This window comes from Muntiacus reevesi, chromosome 1 (genome assembly GCF_963930625.1).
Source record: "Muntiacus reevesi chromosome 1, mMunRee1.1, whole genome shotgun sequence".
Lineage (NCBI taxonomy): Eukaryota > Metazoa > Chordata > Mammalia > Artiodactyla > Cervidae > Muntiacus > Muntiacus reevesi.
In genome coordinates, this window is record NC_089249.1 from 238936719 (window position 1) to 238956705 (window position 19987).

The 19987-nt window shown below is 39.7% G+C and overlaps 1 protein-coding gene across 2 annotated transcripts in view; it reads left to right on the forward strand.

The window, feature by feature from the left end:
* Window positions 1–19987, forward strand: part of HMGXB3 (HMG-box containing 3) — a 56937-nt gene that overhangs the window by 25289 nt on the left and 11661 nt on the right. The window contains exons 11-14 of one of the 2 annotated variants that reach the window (XM_065918882.1): window positions 772–921; window positions 5912–6213; window positions 6963–7090; window positions 19760–19891. In XM_065918882.1, the coding sequence (XP_065774954.1) occupies window positions 772–921; window positions 5912–6213; window positions 6963–7090; window positions 19760–19891 (712 nt within the window). The remainder of the gene's footprint in view (window positions 1–771; window positions 922–5911; window positions 6214–6962; window positions 7091–19759; window positions 19892–19987) is intronic. The other variant, XM_065918883.1, reaches the window with a different exon arrangement.

The window sequence follows — 19987 nt, forward strand, 5'->3', positions numbered from 1 at the left end:
GTTTCCCTGGATGAGAGAGATGCACAGATTTTGAGAAAGCAGCTAGATTTTTTAAAATTCAAGATTTTTAAAAATTCAAAAACTTCTATTGAGCACATTCTTTGTGCCATGCCCTGTTTTGGGCATTTAGTAAGAACAAGACAACATAGTATGGTGGGTCATTGCCTTGTCCAGCCCTATCTTGGGAAGAGGGTCTCTCTCATCCTGGAGAGCTGCTCAGGCTTCATTTTCCAAAGGCCTAATCACTCCCTTCTTTGTGCCGTCCATCCCTTCACTGTCTCCCCTGTGGCTATGGGAGGCCACTGGTGGCATCAATTGGTGGGAGCTGCCCAGGACCCTCTCTTCAGCTGATTAGACTGCAGCTTGTTGTAAGAGCCTCAGTGCCAGAGCTGTGAGCTTGTGGAGGCCACAGGTCACAATATTTCTGCAGATGGAGCTTGAAGTCTTTGGTCCCCCTGGCACTTTGTTAGAATAGACCTGCTTCACTGCTGATTGTCTGGACCCTGAAGGCATTTGAATTTCTGACCTTTGAGATTCAACTCATTTGTTTCACAGATAGGAGGACTTGCCAAAACTGTTTAGGCTATATTAAGACTGAAAGGGGATAACCACAGAAAAAGTATCTTGTTTCAAGGCTCTTTGAGAGCTGGTCTAAATCTGGGTTTGTAATTGCCACTCTCCTCTGTTTTACCAATAGCAAGTCATCCTGATTCTTGGTTCTGCACAGGTGTAAATTGACTTGTAGAATTGAAATGTGGTCTTATTTTTTAGGATTTGGGCCTGGCTACATCACGAGGTCGGGGAAAGTGCAAGAATCCCTCTTGTAGCTATGTCTACACCAACCGGCATAAACCTCGGATTTGTCCCAGCTGTGGTTTTAACCTTGCCAAAGACCGAACTGAGAAAACCACCAAGGTTCTCGTAAGTTCCTTCCCCAAACACACCTCCCAATCTTGGACAGGGCTCTGTTAGCAGTCAGCTTTAGGAGAAATAAAAGGATTTCTTGGTACATATTGTAGTTAGCACCAGGACTGGAGCCAGGTTCTAGGTTCTGAACCTGGCCAGTGTCTTCTTTCTGGGCTTCCTTATCCTCTTGGCTAAGATATTATCAGATACCTTGATCTCCAAGAACCTTCTAGCTCAGTGGACCAAGAGTTCATTCACAGAGAAAAAAATAGCCAACACAGGCCTTAGTGAGGATTCTTAAGAAGAAAGGGTTAGAGAGGTTACATCGTTTTAGCTCTGAGGTTGTTGAAGGACCTGTAAATAGAATTTTGGTAAATACAGAGTGCCAGCCTCAGGACTTTGTGGATGAGATTGCTGCTACTCAGGTTCCTTGCAGAGCATTTGGCCAACCATAGTGCTTTACTTCTAGCTGTTTTGGCAGGCCTGCTCCCTGAAGTGGGACCAAACTGCTGGATAGTAAAACACATTCCACTTGGCTCCTCAGGGCTTGTTTTTGTTGTTTGTTTGTTTACTAGAACCAGGGAAAATGGGCAGTTTCAGGGGACCTCTGAATTCCACATAGGAATTTTTTTTTAAGTGAACAGAAAGTGTACCTACCTAAGGCAGTGAACAGAATGACTGGGATGAACATAGAGATCTCAACTCATGCTTTGGATGGAAAGAGGATGGCTCACAGAACAGGTCAGGATCCAAAATGGAGCCTGGCCACTCCAGATCTAACCCACACCTCACAAGATGTGCAGGATGTGGGTGGGAGGGAAAGGTGTGCAATATCCTCAAGGATAGGCATGAGTAGAGATGAGGAGGTAGGCAGTCTGATGTTCCATTGGGCTAGAGGAGAGAGTGTATAGGGAGGAGTATGGAAAAGACGTCTTAAAAGATTGGGACCGTGTATCATGGAGGATCTTTAATGCTAAGACTAGGCAGTTTGTTTTTCAGGCAGTGGGGTCATACTGAATGTCCTTGAGCCATGGAGAGGCCCAGAAGGTTATGTCAGGAGGTCAAGGGGTTTGTGAGTGGACAGAACTAGAGAGGTTAGGGAGGATTTCTTCAAGCTCAGTTTTCTGTGTATACGGGAGGGAGGGGGTTTTCCAGCAGTGAATCTCACCCCTAATCCTCAGATCTCTTTCTGTGCTCGAGGTAGTATTCTGAGGTTATAGTGAGAAAGAGAAGTGGAACTAAAAGGAAAACACTGAGAATAGGAGTTGAGAGACCTGCCTGGAGTGACCCTAAGTTGCTTGCTTTCCCTATCCTGAATTTTAGTTTCCCCATCAGTAAAACAAAGCAGGCAAGGTGGATTAGATCTGGGCCTTCTATTCTTGGGGCCATGAGCACTAGAGAAAACTCGATTTGAGCTTCGAGGAGTCTCAACACTGCATGTGGAATGCTTCCATACCTTCTGTCACATTCTGTTACACAGGGTGCCCTCTGCTGGCAGTGAGCTTTTCCTCCTGATTTCCTCATGTGGTTAATGTGCTCCTCTTCACAGCACATCAACCACCCTGTCTTTTTTTTTCCTTCAAGAAAGTGACTGTTATTTAATAAACAGGGATAATTCCAGTGCAATATAAAGAAAATTGATTTAGATCTATAAATGTATACCCCAGATTATACCCCAGGGTATAAATTTTGTACCCCAGATTAACTTTTTGTTTATTTGAACTATTTCCTTAAGTCAGTTTCCAGAGTAAAACTTTCAGTGCTCACATACAAACATACATCTACATGGTTCTTGACAAGTGTTGGGACTCAAATTCAGAACAGATACTTTAGACAAATACGAGAATACATATTCCCAGAATTAAACAAAATATCTGAAATAAAGCCCGTCTGAAACATCACACATTCTATAATTATAACAGATAAAATTAGAGATAACCTGTGTCTACCATTGAAATAAAATAAATTGTAATGTCATCCAGTCCTATCACTTCATGGCAAATAGATGGGGAAAATGTGCAAACAGTATCAGATTTCATTTTCTTGGGCTCCAAAATCACTGCGGACGGTGACTGCAGCCACAAAATTAAAAGATGCTTGCTCCTTGGAAGAAAAGCTGTGACAAATCTAGATGGCGTATTAAAAAGTCAGAGACATCACTTTGCCACCAGAGGTCTCTTGGAAGACCTTTGTTAGTCAAAGCCATGGTTTTTCCAGTAGCATGTTTGGATGTGACAGTTGAACACTGAGTGCTGAAGAATTGATGCTTTTGAACTGTGATGCTGGAGAAGACTCTCTAGAGTCCCTTGGACAGCAAGGAGATCAAACCAGTCAATCCTAAAGGAAATCAGTCCTGAATTTTCATTGGTATTGAAGCTCCAGTACTTTGGCCACCTGATGTGAAAAGCCAACTCATTGGAAAAGACCCTGATGCTGGAAAAGACTGAGAGCAAGAGTAGAAGGGGGTGACAAGGGATGAGATGTTTGGATGGCATCACTGACTCAGTGGGATAGGAGTTTGAGCAAACTCAGGGAAATATTGAAGGACAGGAAGCCCGGCATGCTGCAGTTCATGAGGTTGCAAAGAGTCGAACACGACTTAGTGACAGAACAATAATTAAATATTAATTATTAATAAATAGTAAATTATTAATGCATAAAAAGATTGTGATTAGTCTACAAAATGGAAATAATTTCTGATAAGTGTAAAAAATTCAGATGTTCTGGGTACTTTGCTTCAGTTCAGTTGCTCAGTCACATCCGACTCTTTGCAACCCCATGGACTGCAGCACACCAGGCCTCCCTGTCCATCACCAACTCCCAGAGTTTACCCAAACTCATGTTCATTGACTTGGTGATGCCATCCAACCATCTCATCCTCTGTCGTCCCCTTCTCCTCCCGCCCTCAATCTTTCCCAGCATCAGACTTTTTCAAATGAGTCAGTTCTTCACATCAGGTGGCCACAGTATTGGAGTTTCAGCTTCAACATCAGTACTTTGCTTAGAACTCTGTAAAACTGTGGATATAAACATTCTTTCCTGTTCACCTGAAACTATTACAACAATGTTAATCGACTGCACCCCAATACAAAATAAAAAGTTTAAAACAAAAAGAAAATGTTGATGACACCCTGTCTTGACACCCTTTTAGTTCCCTGTAAGACCACAATCACTTGTCAGGCAAGTGTAATCTGTTGGCCCATACTCCTTTTTCTTTCTGGCCACGTGGCTTGTGAAATCTTAGTTCCCCAACCAGAGGTTGAACCCAGGCCCTTGGTAGTGAGAGCACAGAGTTCTAACCACTGGTCCCAGGGAATTGCCAGTCCCCATATTTCTAATGCTGGAGCTTGCATATATAATGTATCAGTGATTATGGAATGGAATTGGGTCCTGTGTAAGTAGATGCTCTGAATTCCTTTTTCCTATTTCATTGTAGCTGTCGATGGTGACTTGCATTATGAAAGTGGATGTTGGTCTGTACTGGTGAAGTGACTTAGCTTTTCTTGGTCATACAAGAATTATCTGGGGACCTTTTGACAGTTGACTTCAAGTCCCATTCTTTTTTATTTTCTTTTTTCTTTGGTTAGCTGGTAGCTGCCTATCCCCATGACCCTCATCTTCATACATTCCCTCACATTCTAATTGTCTAAATTTTAGAGAAACAAAAAGAAAATAATTGTTTTCCACAAAACAGTGTTCAGAAACCCAAGGACCTTTAAATTTATGTGCCTTCTCTTTGGAGCCCCCTGGTGACCATACATTTCCTATGCAGTTTGTCACCAGTGGCTGTAATTAAGACTACAGTATCTCTGGGCTGGAATGGCCTTCTTTCCTTTCCATCTTTCATCTGTGTTTCAGAGCCAAAGGGTAGTACCGTCCCATGGTTCAACATAGTGGTAAATGAGAAAACACACAGCGTCCTGGGGCAGCTCATTCTAGTGTCACTCAGCTCTTCTACAGCCATTCATTCAAATTCATTTTTTCAGCAAGCATGTATTGAAAGCCTATTATGGGTCAGCTTTGGGGGATACAAAGATGAATAAGACATGCCCACTTCCTTTTAGGAGCTTACAGTCTAGCTTAGGGGGAAGATAGGTAACCAAACTATTACAGATAGCAAGACAAGAGTTGTCATAGGTATACTGAGTTAATAAGTTGTTATGCAGTTAACCTCCATGAAACAGCATATAATATGTCCAGCAAATATGAGTTAGCATCTTTTGTGTACCCTCAGTGGTGGTATTAGAAATTCAGTAAATAAGCAGGGGAGAGAACAATGACTTGCCACCTATGAGAAAATGAAATATGCAGTAAAGGAGTAGACTATAGGAGCGTGAAGGAGCGAGTGATTGATGCTACATTTGCACAGATCAGGGAAGGACCTCCATTGAAAAGGGACCTGTATAAGAAGGACCTGTTTCAGAGAGCGTTTCAGAACCTTGTTTCCTGGAAGCCTCTGACTGGTGTATAAAGTTCCCTTGTATTCAGAAGCCACACGGTGTTAAAAATAAATGCTCAAGCTCTACAGGTGCCTGTTTACGTATCAAAACTACCATTCATAGAGTTTTTGTTGCATGCTGAATACTTGCACTATCTCATTTACTCTGCAACAACTCTAGGAGATTATTAGTATTTTGATCCCTCATTTTTGGAGGTATTGCGGGCGGTTACCCATTTACAGCTCTTCAGTGGCATATCCAGAATTGAACCCCTGGTCTGTTATCCTCCAAACCTCACAGCTGGTGAATGGGAGCAGAATCTTGAAACCATTACCAAGAGGTGTATATAATCCTCTTATTTTACTGGTAGAGAAATAGTGCCAGGGAGAGAAAACTCTTGCTGTGAGTCATACAGTGAGTTATTAGCTGAGTGGCTTAGGGACCTAGGTTTCCCACCTCAATCATAGGCCCTTCACTTTGCCAGTCCCACCCTCTCATGGTTTTAGCCCATGGCCACCTCTTTTTTGCCCTTGATGGTGTTTCGTGATGGATCTGCTCTCTTCCAGGAGGCAAGCTCACCACTCCCGGATGTGTTAAGTGCCACAGAGCCCCTGAGTGCAGCCCAGAGGGAGATCCAGCGCCAGTCAACACTGCAGCTGCTGCGCAAAGTCCTGCAGATTCCTGAGAATGAGTCAGAGCTGGCCGAGGTCTTCTCTTTGATTCATGAACTCAATAGCTCTCGGCTCGTCCTGTCCAACGTGAGTGAGGAGACGGTCACCATCGAGCAAACCTCTTGGTCGAATTACTACGAGTCTCCATCCACGCAGTGCCTTCTCTGTAGCAGCCCATTATTCAAAGGGGGACAAAAGTAAGCACCCCTTTCAGATTTACCCTCCCCTTGCTGCCCCATCTTACTTAACCTGTATCACCCTTTCTTCAAATACAATTAAGGCTGTAACCTTTGCAGATGTTCTTTTCAGGTTTTCTTAGGTTTCCTTTACATTTGCAATCACCAAAAATAAAATTATAATAATAATAGTGATTATCTATTATTTCTATTGAAATGATACTGTCCCCAGCTTAGGATTTAGTTTACTTCTGGACTACCCGGTAAAATGCTTGGATTTGGGAATTCGTTGAGTGAGTGAGTGAAGTCGCTCAGTTGTGTCCGACTCTGCAACCCCATGGACTATAGCCCACCAGGCTCCTCTGTCCATAGGATTTTCCAGGCGAGAGTACTGGAGTGGGTTGCCAGTGGCTCAGTCATGTCCGACTCTTTGTGATCCCATAGACTGTAGCTTGACAGTCTTCTCTGTTCATGGGATTCTCCAGGCAAGAATACTGGAGTGGATTGCCATTCCCTTCTCCGTGGGAGATCATTAGGGTTGTTAAATTGGATAATAAGTTCAGAATTATGTTAACTTTAGGGGTGATTCCATAAGCCCAATTCCAACAAAGGGGGAACACCCACCTAAGAAAATCCTTGGAGCACAAGGTCCAGCACCTTCATTTCCTACTACATTTAAAGTCTTGAGTTTGCTAGGAAGTGCATTAAAAGGTTGATTTTCCTTCTTTTCTTTTTTTTTTTTTTTTTTTTTTAAATATTCTTGGTACTAGCTCTCTGGCGGGGCCCCAGGAATGCTGGCTGCTGACAGCCAGTTGGCTGCAGGTCGTGACTGCTCAGGTGAAGATGTGTCTGAATCCCCATTGTCTGGCCCTGCACAGCTTCATGGACATCTATACAGGTGGGTGCCAGCCTTTTTACCCTCAAAGGACATGTTTGAGGACAGCCTCTGGGTCACACCTCTGGTCCTGTGAGCATTGGATTTTCCCTCAGATGAGGCCTCTGAGGAAGAGGACATCTTTGCTCCTGGATAGAGCAGCCCCAGAAGATTATGTGTATCTCTGAAGTGTTAGGACTCTCTTATTAGGGCTCTTTTAAACAAAGTTAAGTTTAAAATAGCAGATCTTCGTTGTGGAAAAAAACAAAACACTGACAAGTAAAAAGAAAAAACTAAAAATCAGTAGTAATCCTACTGTCATGAGAGTAATATTCAACATTGTATTCTGTGGTCTTTCAGATGTGTTTTTCATCCCTACAAAATAAAAGAAGGTATAGGATTTATAGGTTTAACAGTTTTTCTTTGAACAAAAATGGGATTGTGCTGGATGTTGTTTTGGAGTGTTGTTTTTAAATTTCGCGATGTATCATAGGTATCTTCTTGTGCTGGCAAGTGGCAAAATGCATCCCATATTTAAGGAGAAATATATGACCCTGTTCCATTTTAGAGTTCTCTTTATAATTAAGTCGTTGTGTACAGCCTTAATTATTTCCTTTGGGCAGATGCTCAAAAGTGGAATTGCTGTATATTCACCCTTTTCCTCTATTCATCAGCATCATTCATTGAACATTGACCATGTACTAACCACTTTGAGAATTTGAATCTTGAGTTTTACATGTACAATTGAGTGCTGAAGATGAAGTATTTATTAGTCTCCTTGTCTTCAGAACCTTATGGTGCCTTATTTTGAATTCATGCTTTTAATGTCTTATATTGCCAGACTGAGCTTGTACTACTTCAACAACTAATGAGAGTGCCATTTCCCTGCAGTCTGTCTCAGCCTATAGCACTTGGAGTCTCTCTCTTTTTTTTTTTTAATATATAACTTTATGTTTTATATGTGCATGCAGTAAACTTTGTTGTTATGCAGTTCTGAGTTCTGACAAATGCACTGAGTTTTCTAACTGCCACCACAATCAGTATATAGAACAGTTTCATCACCTCCAAAGCATTCTCTTTTAATGTCCCTTTTAATAACGCCATTCTCTCTTAATGACCCCTCACCCCTAACCTCTGGCAACTGTTTGATAGTTTCTTCATTCCATATATTTCTATCTTTCCAGAATGTCATATAAATCTATAGTGAATAGTGTTTGAGTCTGGCTTCTTTTACTATATATATATGTCTTTGAAGTTCATCCATATCGTTCTGTATATCAGTAGATTTTCCTTTTTATTGTTGAGTAGTTTTGCATTGTGTAGAGCACCACACTTGATTGTCTGTTCATTCCTTGAGGAATGTTTGGATTTTTACCTATTTTGACAGTTGTATTCATAACTGTAAACATTCATGTATAGGCTTTTGTTTAAACTTAAGTTTTCATTTTATTTTCGATAAATACCCTAGGAGTCACATTGCTGGGCCATGTGGTAAGTGTGTGTTTAGTTTTATGAGAAATCACCAAACTGATTACTTATGTTGGTGCCGTTTTGTGTTCCCTCTAATGATGGGTGAGAATTCCAATTTGCTTCATATGTCAGCACTTGGTATTATCTATTTTGTGTGTGTATGTTTCAGCCATTCTAATAGGTGTGTGTAGTAATAACTTAATGTGGTCTCGATTTGTATTTAACACTAATGAAGTTGAGCATCTTTTTGTGGGTTTATTTGCCATCTGTATGTCTTTGGTGAAGTACCTGTTCCATCTTTGGCCCATTGAACTGGGTAGTTTTCTTGCTGTTGAGTTTTGAATATTCCCTATATATTCTCATATACATCCTTTGTCAGATAAGCGATTTGCAGATATTTTATTATGTTTTTGGCTTATATTCTCATTCTCCTAACAGAATCTTCCACAGAGCAAAAATTTTCAAGTATGATAAAGACCAATTGATTAAATTTTATTTTAGCAATTGTTTTGATGTTATTGCTGTCTTTATCTAGGTGACGATCATAAATATTTTTCCTATGTTTGCTGGTAAAAGCTTTATAATTTATAGTTTTTGTCTGTAATCCATTTTTAATTCATTTTTACGTAAAGTGTGAGGTCCAGATTGAGGTTTATTTTTTCCATGTGGACATCCATTTATTCCACTGTTTGTTAAAAAGTAGTCCTTTCTGCTTTGGATTGCCTTTGCTACTTAATTGAAAAACAGCTTAGTCATGTGTATGTAGGTCTGTTTCCGCACTCGGTTTCATTGGTTGTGTTGTCTGTCCTTTTGCCAGTACCACGTGTCTTGAATACTGTTGCTTTGTAGTAACTCTTATCCTTTGGGTAGTGTAAATTCTCCAACCTTGTTCTTCCTGAATTGTTTTAACTCTTTTTGTTTCTTTGCATTCCCATATGAATTTTAGAATCAACTTGTTAGTATTTACAGAATCCTGCTAGAATTCTAATTGGAATTGTGTTAAATCTGTAGACCTGCTTGCGGAAGTTTGACATGCTTAAAAATATTGAGTCTTTCTAATACATGACATAGTCTATCTTTCGATTTGATTAGGTGGTGTTTTTTTTTTTCCATCAGTGTTTCATTGTTTTTAGCATATAGGTCCTGTAGGTATTTTGTTAGATTTATACCTAGGCATTTAATTTTGTTCAGTGTTAAATGACATGGTTCAATTTCTAACTGTTCAGTGCTAGTCTAGAAACATAATTGGGTTTTATCTATTGAACTTTATTCAATGACCTTGTACAACTCACTTATTAACTTTAAGAACTTTAGTAGATTAGCATTATAATTTCTTTCCTGGCATGTTTTTTTCCCTTAATATATGTATTTTATTGAAGTATAGTTGACTTACAGTGTTTCAGGTACACATCGAGGTGATTCAGTTATACATACACACATATAATATTTTTGAAATTATTTTCCATTATAGGTTATTACAAAGTACTAACTATAGTTCCCTGTGCTATAAAGTAAACCTTCATTGATTGTTGCATGTTTAGTCCTTTAAATTAACTATAGCATTCTATTCATGGTAAGTCAAACAAGTGGAATCAAAATGTCATAAATTTTTTAGTTAGGCAAAAATTCATAAGTTTTCTAAAATATATACATTATGCTTATTTATGAGAAAGATTGAAGGCAGGAGAAGGGGACAACAGAGGATAAGATGGTTGGATGGCATCACCAACTCGATAGAGTTTGAGCAAGCTCCAGGAGTTGATGATGGACAGGGAAGCCTGGAGTGCTGCAGTCCATGGTGTTGCAGAGTCGGACACGACTGAGTGAGTGAACTGAACTGGTTTGGCAGTGCTAACTTCTCTTAACTTTTGCTTTGTCTGGAAAACTTTTGATTTCTCCATCAAATCTGAAGGAGAGTCTTGCTGGGTAGAGTAGTCTTGGTTGTAGGTTCTTTCTTTTCATCACTTTAAATATATCATGCCGTTCCCTTCTGGCTTATAGAGTTTCTGTTGAGAAATCAGCTGATAGCCTGATGGGAGTTCCTTTGTATGTTATTTGTTGTTTTTCCCTTTTTGCTTTTAATATTTTATGTGTGTCTTCAACTATTATCAGTTTGATTAGTATGTGTTTTGATGTATTCCTTCTTGGGTTTATCATGCCCTGGACTTGATTGATTATTTCTTTTACCATGTTTGGGAAGTTTTCAGCTGTTATTTCTTCAAATATTTTCTCAGGTCCTTTCTCTCTCTTCCCTTCTGGGACCCCTATAATGCGAATGTTGGTGCATTTAATGTTGTCCCAGAGGTCTCTGAGGCTGTCTTCATTGCTTTTCACTTTTTTTTCCCCCCTATATTCTGTTCTGTGGCAGTGATTTCCACCATTCTGTCGTCCAGGTCATTTATCTATTTTGCCTCAGTTATTCTGCTATTGATTCCTTCTAGTGTATTATTCATCTCTGTTTGTTCTTTAGTTCTTCTAGATCTTTGGTAAACATTTCTTGCATCTTCATTGTTTTCCCAAGATCCTGGATCATCTTCACTATCATTATTCTGAACTCTTTTTCTGGAAGGTTGCCTTCCTCCACTTCATTTAGTTGTTTTTCTGGAGTTTTATCTTGTTCCTTCATCTGGGACATGTGCTTAGTCACTCCGTCCTTTCCAACTCTTTGTGACCCCATGGACTGTAGCCCACCAGGCTTCTCTGTCCATGGGGATTCTCCAGTCAAGAATACTGGAGTGGGTTGCCATACCCTTTTCCAGGGAATCTTCCCAACCCAGGGATTGAACCCAGGTCTCCTGCATTACAGGCAGATTCTTTAACCGTCTGAGCCACCAGGGAAGCCTCACTAAGTCATGTCTGACTCTCGTGATGTCATGGACTGTAGCCTGCCAGGCTCCTTTGTCCAGGGATTCTCCAGGCAAGAATACTGGAGTGGGTTGCCATTTCCTTATCCAGGGGATCTTCCCGACCCAGGAATTGAACCAAGGTCTCCTGCATTGCCGGCAGATTCTTTATGGATTGAGCTACAAGGGAAGCTCCTTATCTTGGACATAACTTTCTGCTTTTTATCATGATTAACTTTCTGTAATACGGTTTTTGTTTTAGCTGCTGTGGGACTGTGCTTCTTTTTGCTCTTCTGGTGGATGAGGTGAAGAGGCTTATATAAACTTCCTTAAGAGAGGGAATGGCAATGGGAAAAACTGGGTCTTGCTTTGGTGGGCAGGGCCTTGCTCAGTAAAGCTTTAATCCAATCATCTGCTGATGGGTGGGGTTGCTCTCCCTCCCCGGGGCAGTTGTTTGACCCAGCCTTGGGGCCTACAGGCTCTATGGTAGGGTTAATGGTGAACTTCAAGAGGGTTTACGCTAAGGGGGAACTTCCTGGTCTGATGTTGCCAGTGCCCCTGTCACTGTGGTGAGCCCCTGCCAACCCATGCCTCCACAGGAGACCCTCCAACTCTAGCAAGTAGTTTTGGTTCAGTCTTCTGTTGGGTCACTATTCCTTTCTTCTGGGTCTTGGTGTGGGCAAGATTTTGTTTGTGCCCTCCAAGACTAGAGTCTATAGTTCCCCAGTCCTGTGGAAGTCCTATGATCAAATCCCACTGGCCTTAAAGGCCAGATTGGCAGGGGGTTCCCAGGCCCTTTTCAAACCCCCAGGTTGGGAAGCCTGACATGGAATTCAGAACCTTTACAACAGTGGGAGAACTTCGTTTGGTATTATTGTGCTTCAGTTTGTGGGTCACCCACCCAGCAGATATGGGATTTCATTTTATTGTTTTTGCACCCCTCCTACCATCTCACTGCAGCTTCTTTGTCTTTGGATATGGGGTACCTTATTTTGGTAGGTTCAAGCTTCTTCCTGTCAGTGGTTGTTTAACAACTAGTTGCAATTTCGGTGTTCTTGCAGGAGATGAGTGCATACCTTCTACTCTGCCATCTTGAACCATAAGTCCTTCCTCATCATTATAATTTTTTCAGCTTTGTCAACTTGATACATAGAAACTGTTACAATACTGCCTTTCTTTAAACTTATTTTTTATTAAAGCATAGTTGATTTATAATGTTAATTTCTGCTCTACAGCAAAGTGACATAGTTATACACACACACACATATATATATCCTTTTTTATATTCTTTTTCATTATGGTTTATCCCAGGATATTGAATATAGTTTCCTGTACTTTATAGAAGGACCTTGTTATTTATCTAGTATATATGTAATAGTTTGCATCTTCTAACTCCAGATTCCCAGTCCATCCCTCCCCAACACCCTCCCCCACAAGTCTGTTCTCTGTCTGAGGCTGTTTCTGTTTCATACATAGATTCATTTGTGCTGTTTTAGATTACACATATAAGTGATATCGTATGGTATTTGTCTTTCTCTTTCTGACTTCACTTAGTATGATGATCTCTAGTTGCATCCTTATTGTTGCAAATGGCATTATTTTGTTCTTTTTTATGACTGAGTAGTATTCTGTGTGTGGAGAAGGCAATGGCACCCCACTCCAGTAGTAGTCTTGCCTGAAAAATCCCATGGACAGAGGAACCTGGTGGGCTGTAGTCCATGGGATCGCTAAGAGTTGGACACAACTGGGCAACTTCACTTTCACTTTTCACTTTCACACATTGGAGAAGGAAATGGCAACCCACGACTGAAGTGACTTTGCATCAGCAGCAGTATAGTGTGTGTGTGTGTGTGTGTGTGTGTGTGTGTATCCATCCTTCTTTGTTCATCCTTCTTGTGGATATTTCGGTTGTTTTCATGTCTTGGCTGTTGTGAATATTGCTGCTGCAGGGGTACGTGTATTCTTTCACACCATGTTTTCCTCTGGATATATGCCCAGGAGTGGGATTGCTGGATTATATGGTAGTTCTATTTTTAGTTTTCCATAGTGGCTACACCAGTTTTCATTCCACCACTGGAGAGGGTAGTTCCCTTTTCTCCACATTGTCTCCAGCTTTTTGATTTGCATTTCTCTAATAATGATGTTGAGCATCTTTTCATGTACCTATTGGCCATCTGCATGTCACCTTTGGTAAATGTCTATTTAGGTCTTCTGCTTCTTTTTCAGTTAGGTGGTTTAGTTTGTTGTTGAGCTACATGAGCTGTTTGTATGTCTTTGAGAGTAAGCCCTGTTGGTCACGTTGTTCGCTGATATTTTCTCTCATTTCATAGGTTGTCTTTTCCTTTTGTTTGTGGTTTCCTTTACTCTGCAAAAGCTTGTAAATTTGACTAAATCCCATTTGTTTACTTTTGTTTTTATTTTTATTGACCTGGCAACTGACCTAAGAAAACTCTGTTACAATTTTTGCCAGAGAATGTTTTGCCTGTGATCTCTTCTAGGAGTTTTATAATGTCTTATATTTAACTCTGTAAGCCATTTTGAGTTTATTTTTGTGGATGGTATGAGGATGTGTTCTCACTTCATTGATTTACATGCAGCTGTCCAACTTTCCCTACACCACTTGGCTGAAGAGACTGTCTTTTTCCCATTGTATGTTCTTGCCGCCTCTGACCATAGATGTGTGGGTTTGTTTCTGGGCTCTCTGTTCTGTTCCATTGATCTGTATGTCTGTTTTTGTACCAGTACCACAGTTTTGATTACTGTAGCTTTGGGGTGTTGTCTGAAGTCTGGAAGGGTTGTGCCTTCTGCTTTGTTTTTTTCCCTAAGGGCCTTTCATTGTCTCATATAAATCTTAGGATTATTTGTTCTAGTGAAAAATATCCTGGGTAGTTTGATAGGGATCGCATTAAATATGTAGATTGCTTTGATTAGTTGCCATTTTAATAATATTAATTCTTCCAACCAAGAGCATGGGAAATCATCCCATTTCTTTGAATCATCTTCAGTTTCCTTATTAATATTTTATAACTCTCAGTGTAGAAGTCTTTCACCTCCTTAGGTGAAAGTATTCTTAAGTATTTTTTATTTATTTATTTTTGGGGGAGTGTGGTTTTTAAAGGTATTATTTTCTTACATTACCTTTCTGCTACTTCACTGTTAGTGTAAAGAACTGCAACCAATTTCTGTGGGTTAATCTTGTATCCTGCTGCCTTGCTTAATTCATTTATCAATTCTGTTTTTTTCTGAAGTCTTCAGGGTTTTCTGTGTATAGCATCATGTTATCTGCATATAGTGGCAACAATTTTACCTCTTCCCTTCCAATTTTTATTTCTTGTCTGATTGCTGTGGCTAGGACTTCCAATACTTTGTTGAATAGAAGTGGTGAGAGTGGGCATCCTTGTCTTGTTCCACATTTTAGTGGGAAAGCTTCCAGCTTTTCATTGTTGGGTATTATATCATTTGTGGGTTTATCATAAATAGCTTTTATTATATTGAGATATGTTCCCTTTATATGCATTTTGTTAAGTCTTTTTTTTTTTAATCGTGAATGGATGTTGAATTTTGTCAAGTGTGTTTTCTGCATCTGTTGAGATGATTACGTGTTTTTTTCTCTTCTGTTGATGTGGTGTAGCGTATTAATTGATTTGTGTATATTGAACCATCATTGTGAATTTGAAATGAACCCCCTTGGTCATGGTATATGATCTTTTTTATGTATTGTTGGATTTGGTTAGTGTTTTTGTTGAGAATTCTTACATCTATATTCATCATGGATATTGACCTACAGTTTTCCTTTTTTGGCATTACCTTTGTTTGGTTTTGGTATCAGGGTGGTAGTGGCTTCGTATAATATCTTTGGGAGTGTTCCCTCTGCTTCAGTATTTTGAAAGTTTGAGATGGATCAGTAGAAGTTCTTCTTTATATGTTTGGTATTGTTTGCCTGTGGAGCCATCTGATCCTGGACTTTAATTTGTAGGTAGTTTTTTGGTTTTTTTTTTTTTTTTACCTACATAGTCTATTTCAGTTCTAGTAATCAGTCTGTTCAAATATGGATTTCTTCTTGATTCAATTTTGGTGAGCTGTATGTTTCTAGAAATTTGTCCGTTTCTTCTAGTTTGTCGAATTTGTTGGTATATAATTATTTGTAGGATTCTGTTCTGGTTTTTGTATTTCAGCAGTATCAGTTGCTATTTCTTCTTCTTCGTTTCTTATTTTGTTTATCTGGGTTCTTCCTCTTTTCTTGGTGAGCCTGGCCAGAAGTTGGGCAATTTTGTTTACCCTTTCAGAGAACCAGCACTTGGTTTTATTGATTTCATTCTATTATTTAATCTCTGTTTTATTTCTTCTCTCATCTTTATTACTTCCTTCCTTCTGCTGAGTTTAGGCTTTGCTTGTTCTTCTTTTTCTCAGCCTTTTAGGTGGTAATTTAGGTTGCTTATTTGAGATTTTTCTTGTTTTTTGAGGAAGGCCTGTATAGCTGTGAGCTTTCTTAGCTTTAAGAACTTTTTTGCTCCCTTGTGTAGATTTTGTATGATTGTGTTTTCATTGTTGCTTGTCTCAAGGTATTTTTAATTTTCCTTTTTGATTTACGTATTGATCCATTGCCTTTTTAGTAAAATGCTTTCATTCTTCATGTAATTTTTTTTCTCACTTGTTTTCCTGTGGTTGCTTTCTGGTTTCATTCTACTGTAGATCAGAGAAGATTGTTTGAAGTGGTTTTTATACTCTTGAATTCCCTGAGATTGGTTTTGTGCCCTAGTATGTGGTCAGTCCTAGAGAATGTTGCATGTACATTGGAAAATAATGTTTATTATTATTTTTTAATGTAATATCCTGAAATAATTGAGCCTCATAATTGTTGTATCATTTTGGGTTTCTGTTGTCTTACTGATTTTCTGTCTAGAAGATCTGTCCATTGATGTGAATGAGGTGTTAAAAGTTTCCTGCTATTATTGTATTCCTCTAAGTTTCTCCTTTTATGTCTGTTAATGTTTGCTTTATATAATTTGATGCTCCTATAGAGGGTTCATATATGTTAATGGATGTAATATCCTCTTCTTGTATGACCCTTTTGATCATTATATAAGGTCTAGCTTGCTTTATGGCCTTTGTTTTAAAGCCTGTTTTATCTGGTAGGAGTATGTAACCCCCTGCTTTCTTGTCATTTCTGTTTGAATGAAATATCTTTTCCCATCCCTTAACGTTAAGTCTGTGTATGTGCTTTGCCCTAAAGTGAATCTTATAGGCAATATGTTGTAGGCTCTTGTTTTTTAATCCAGTCTACCACCTTGTGTTTTGACTGGAGCATTTAGTTCATTGATACTTAAGGTAATTATTGATAAAATATGTATTTATTGTCATTTTAAACCTTGTTTTCCTATTGGCTCTATGTTTCTTCTTTGTTCCTTTTTATCATATTTTTTTGTGGCTTGATGATTTCCTTTTATGTTATGCTTGTATTCTCTGTTTTTTATGAGTCTTTTATATGCTTTTGATCTGTGGTTACCCTGTTTTTCAAGTATGTTAACCCCTTCCTATATCTACTTGCTTTAGACTGATAGTCATATTGACTCAAACACATTCTTTTTTAAAAAAAAAAGAATCTAAATGTTTTTACTCCTCTCTGCCACATTTTATTTTACATCTTCTTGTTTATCATTTTGCTGTTCCTTGTGTTTATCTTCACTTTCACAAATAAGATTTTTTTGTGCTTTACTTTCCCATTGTGACTTCCTTTTTTGTGTGCCTTTCTTGCTTTTCTATTTAGAGAAGATCTTTCAATATTTCTTTTATGGTAGGTGTAGTATTGCTATATTCTTTTGGTATTTGCTTGTCTGAGAAATTCTTTATTTCTTCTCCTATTCTAAGAAATAATGTTGCTGGGTATTATATTCTAGGTTGCTTTGAATGTATTTTGCCACTCCTTTCTGGCCTTCAGAGTAGCCTTATGGGGAGGAGTCCATTGGGATTAACTTGGTTGCTTTCTTGCTGCCTTTAGAATCCTCTAAACTTTGCCTTTTTTCTTTTCTTTTCTTTTCTTTTTTTTTGGCTACTTTTTCAATTGAAGGATAATTGTTTTACAGAATTTTGTTGTTTTCTCTCAGACATCAACAAGAATCAGCCATAGGCACACCCATGTCCCTTCCCTCCCTGCCATTTTTATTGTCTTGGCATAGGTGTGTTTGGGTTCCTCTTGTTTGGGACCTTCTGCTTCTTGTATCTGTTTATCTGTTTCTTTCTTTAGATTTGGAAGGTTTTTAGCCATAATTTATTCAAATACATTTTTGATCTTTTTCCTTCTGCAATCCCTATTATGCATAGACGAGCATGCTTTAGGTTATCTCATAGTTCTCTTATATTGCTTTCATTTTTTATTTCACCTTCTGTCTCCTGTTCTGATTGGATGATTTCCATTATTCTATCTTTCAGATCACTTACTCATTCTTCTGCATTATTCTGCTGTCCATTGCCTTTAGCTCATCTTTTGTCTCAGCAAATGAATTTTCTAACTTTTCTTGGCTACTCCTTATAGTTTCTAGTTCCTTTTTACAGTAATCTGTGTTTCTGTCGATGGCCTTTCTGTTAATTCCTTCAGAATTTTTATTACTACTTTTTTGAACTCAATTTCAGATTGAAAACATCTTTTATTGTTTGTTCCTTCAAGGGAATTCTCTTGGTCTTTTAACTGGAAATGGTTCCTATGCTTGTTCATTTTACTTACATTTCTCTTACTGTATGAGTTTAGGAGAAACAATTATCTACCATAGTCTTGGAGCACTATATGTGGGAGCATCCTTGTATAGGTTTAATATTTTTGTTGCTTTTAGTTTGGGTGCTTGTTACCTCTTTGCTTAGCCCATGCTTGCCGTCATCCTTATGATAGGGAGTATGAAGGTATAGTGGCCTACCTGTGCTCCTGGGGCTGCATGCTAGCAGGGGGCAGTGATTGGTGCTTGCTCGTGCATGTCTTAGCAGTAGGGGTGGCCTGCGCATACCTCTGGAGCTTGTGATGGCAGCAGCAGCTCATGTTGCCTCCTGGAGCTTGTATAGGTAGTGTCCTGTTGACTGAGAACATGTGTGGGGAAAGAAGCACCCCTGTGGTCTCCTGCCCCTTTCCTTGTACACCCCCCAACAGTGGTGTCTCGTCTCACTAGGAGACCAAGGCTTCTTTGACGTACACAGTCAGCCACCACACTCCAGCCCCTTCAGACTGTCTCCATGCAGCCAACCCCGGTCTTCTTCCCAGATGTGATCTCCGAAGTCCGAGCTTCAGCACGCACCCACTGCCCGCACAGGTGGGTTAGCATCTCAGGCAGGAGAGTGCAGGGAGGCCATACTGACCACCCGTGCAAAGTGTCTCTGATTTGCCTCCCTCACACTGACTGTTGCGCTTTCCCCCTGAGGCGTCTAAGCTCCTCCTGGTTCCAGGCTGGTTTCCCCACCAGTGCTGGGGCTTCACAAGGTGCAGGAACCTTTCCTCTCTCACATTTCCCTCCCTGGGGCACAGGTCACATCCTGACTGCCCTCCTTTCCCCCATACCCCCCACCCCCCGCCCTTTTGTTCTCCCAGGTTACATGGAGATTTTCTTGCCCTTTTGGAAGTCTCAGATCTTCTGCAGTGTTTAGATGTTCTGTATGAATTGTTCCATCTTTAGATGTGTTTTTGATTATTTGTAGGAGGAGGTGAGCTCCATGCCCTACTGTTCCACTGTCTTGGTCACTCTCTTCCTGTTGTATTTCTTTGACAGCTGGGAAGATTATATGTTTTCTGTGTTTTTCAGTCTGTTTCATGAATTTCTTTTGTAAACATTTTCATTCTTTGGGATTGTTTTGTTGATGGAGTTTTTCACCAGTTTATTAGTTGTCTTTTAAATTTGATTTTTTTGGACATGAGAGTTGGGTTTTTGTGTGTGTGGTTTTTTTTTCCCCCCTTGTTTAAATTTTTATGTGATCAGGACTTGGACCCTCTCATTTGTGGTCTCAACCTTTGGTATCATGTTTAAAAAGGTCTTTTTTGTTTAAAAAGGTTTCTTTGTTGATGGTTTTTTGGCAGTTAGTTGGGATTTTGGTGTCTTCATAAGAAGAGGTGAGCCCACGTCTTCTACTCTGCCATCTTCCGTACAATTTTTTTGAGCAACTCCTGTGTGCTGCGAAGGCTGCTCTATGGTCTGGGTACAATGGAATCCAGTTAAACAGTTTCCTTCATAGCTGCTTGTAGGTTACCAACTTGCAGGTGACCTCTAGTTTTGCATTATATGAATGTACCGTGGTTTATTTTTTTAATGTTCCCCATTGATGGGCACCTAGTTAGTATCCAGTGTTTTGCCATCATGGATGTTGTTAACAGTGAATTTCTCTGTTGTCACTTTTTAATCTGCAGGTCTCTTTAATGTGGGAAATAAGCTACTAGTGAGCCTGGACTTGCTGTTTGCAATCCGAAACCAGATCAAGCTGGGGGAGGACCCCAGAGTGTCCGTCAGCACTCTCCTAAAGTCAGTGCAGGAGCAGACAGGTAAAGGTTGGCTTTCTCCCTTTTTCCAAGGTTAGTCCTAGGCTCCCTGGGGATTTTCAGTGATGGACTTTTGTTGAAAAAATTACCTGGAGGAGG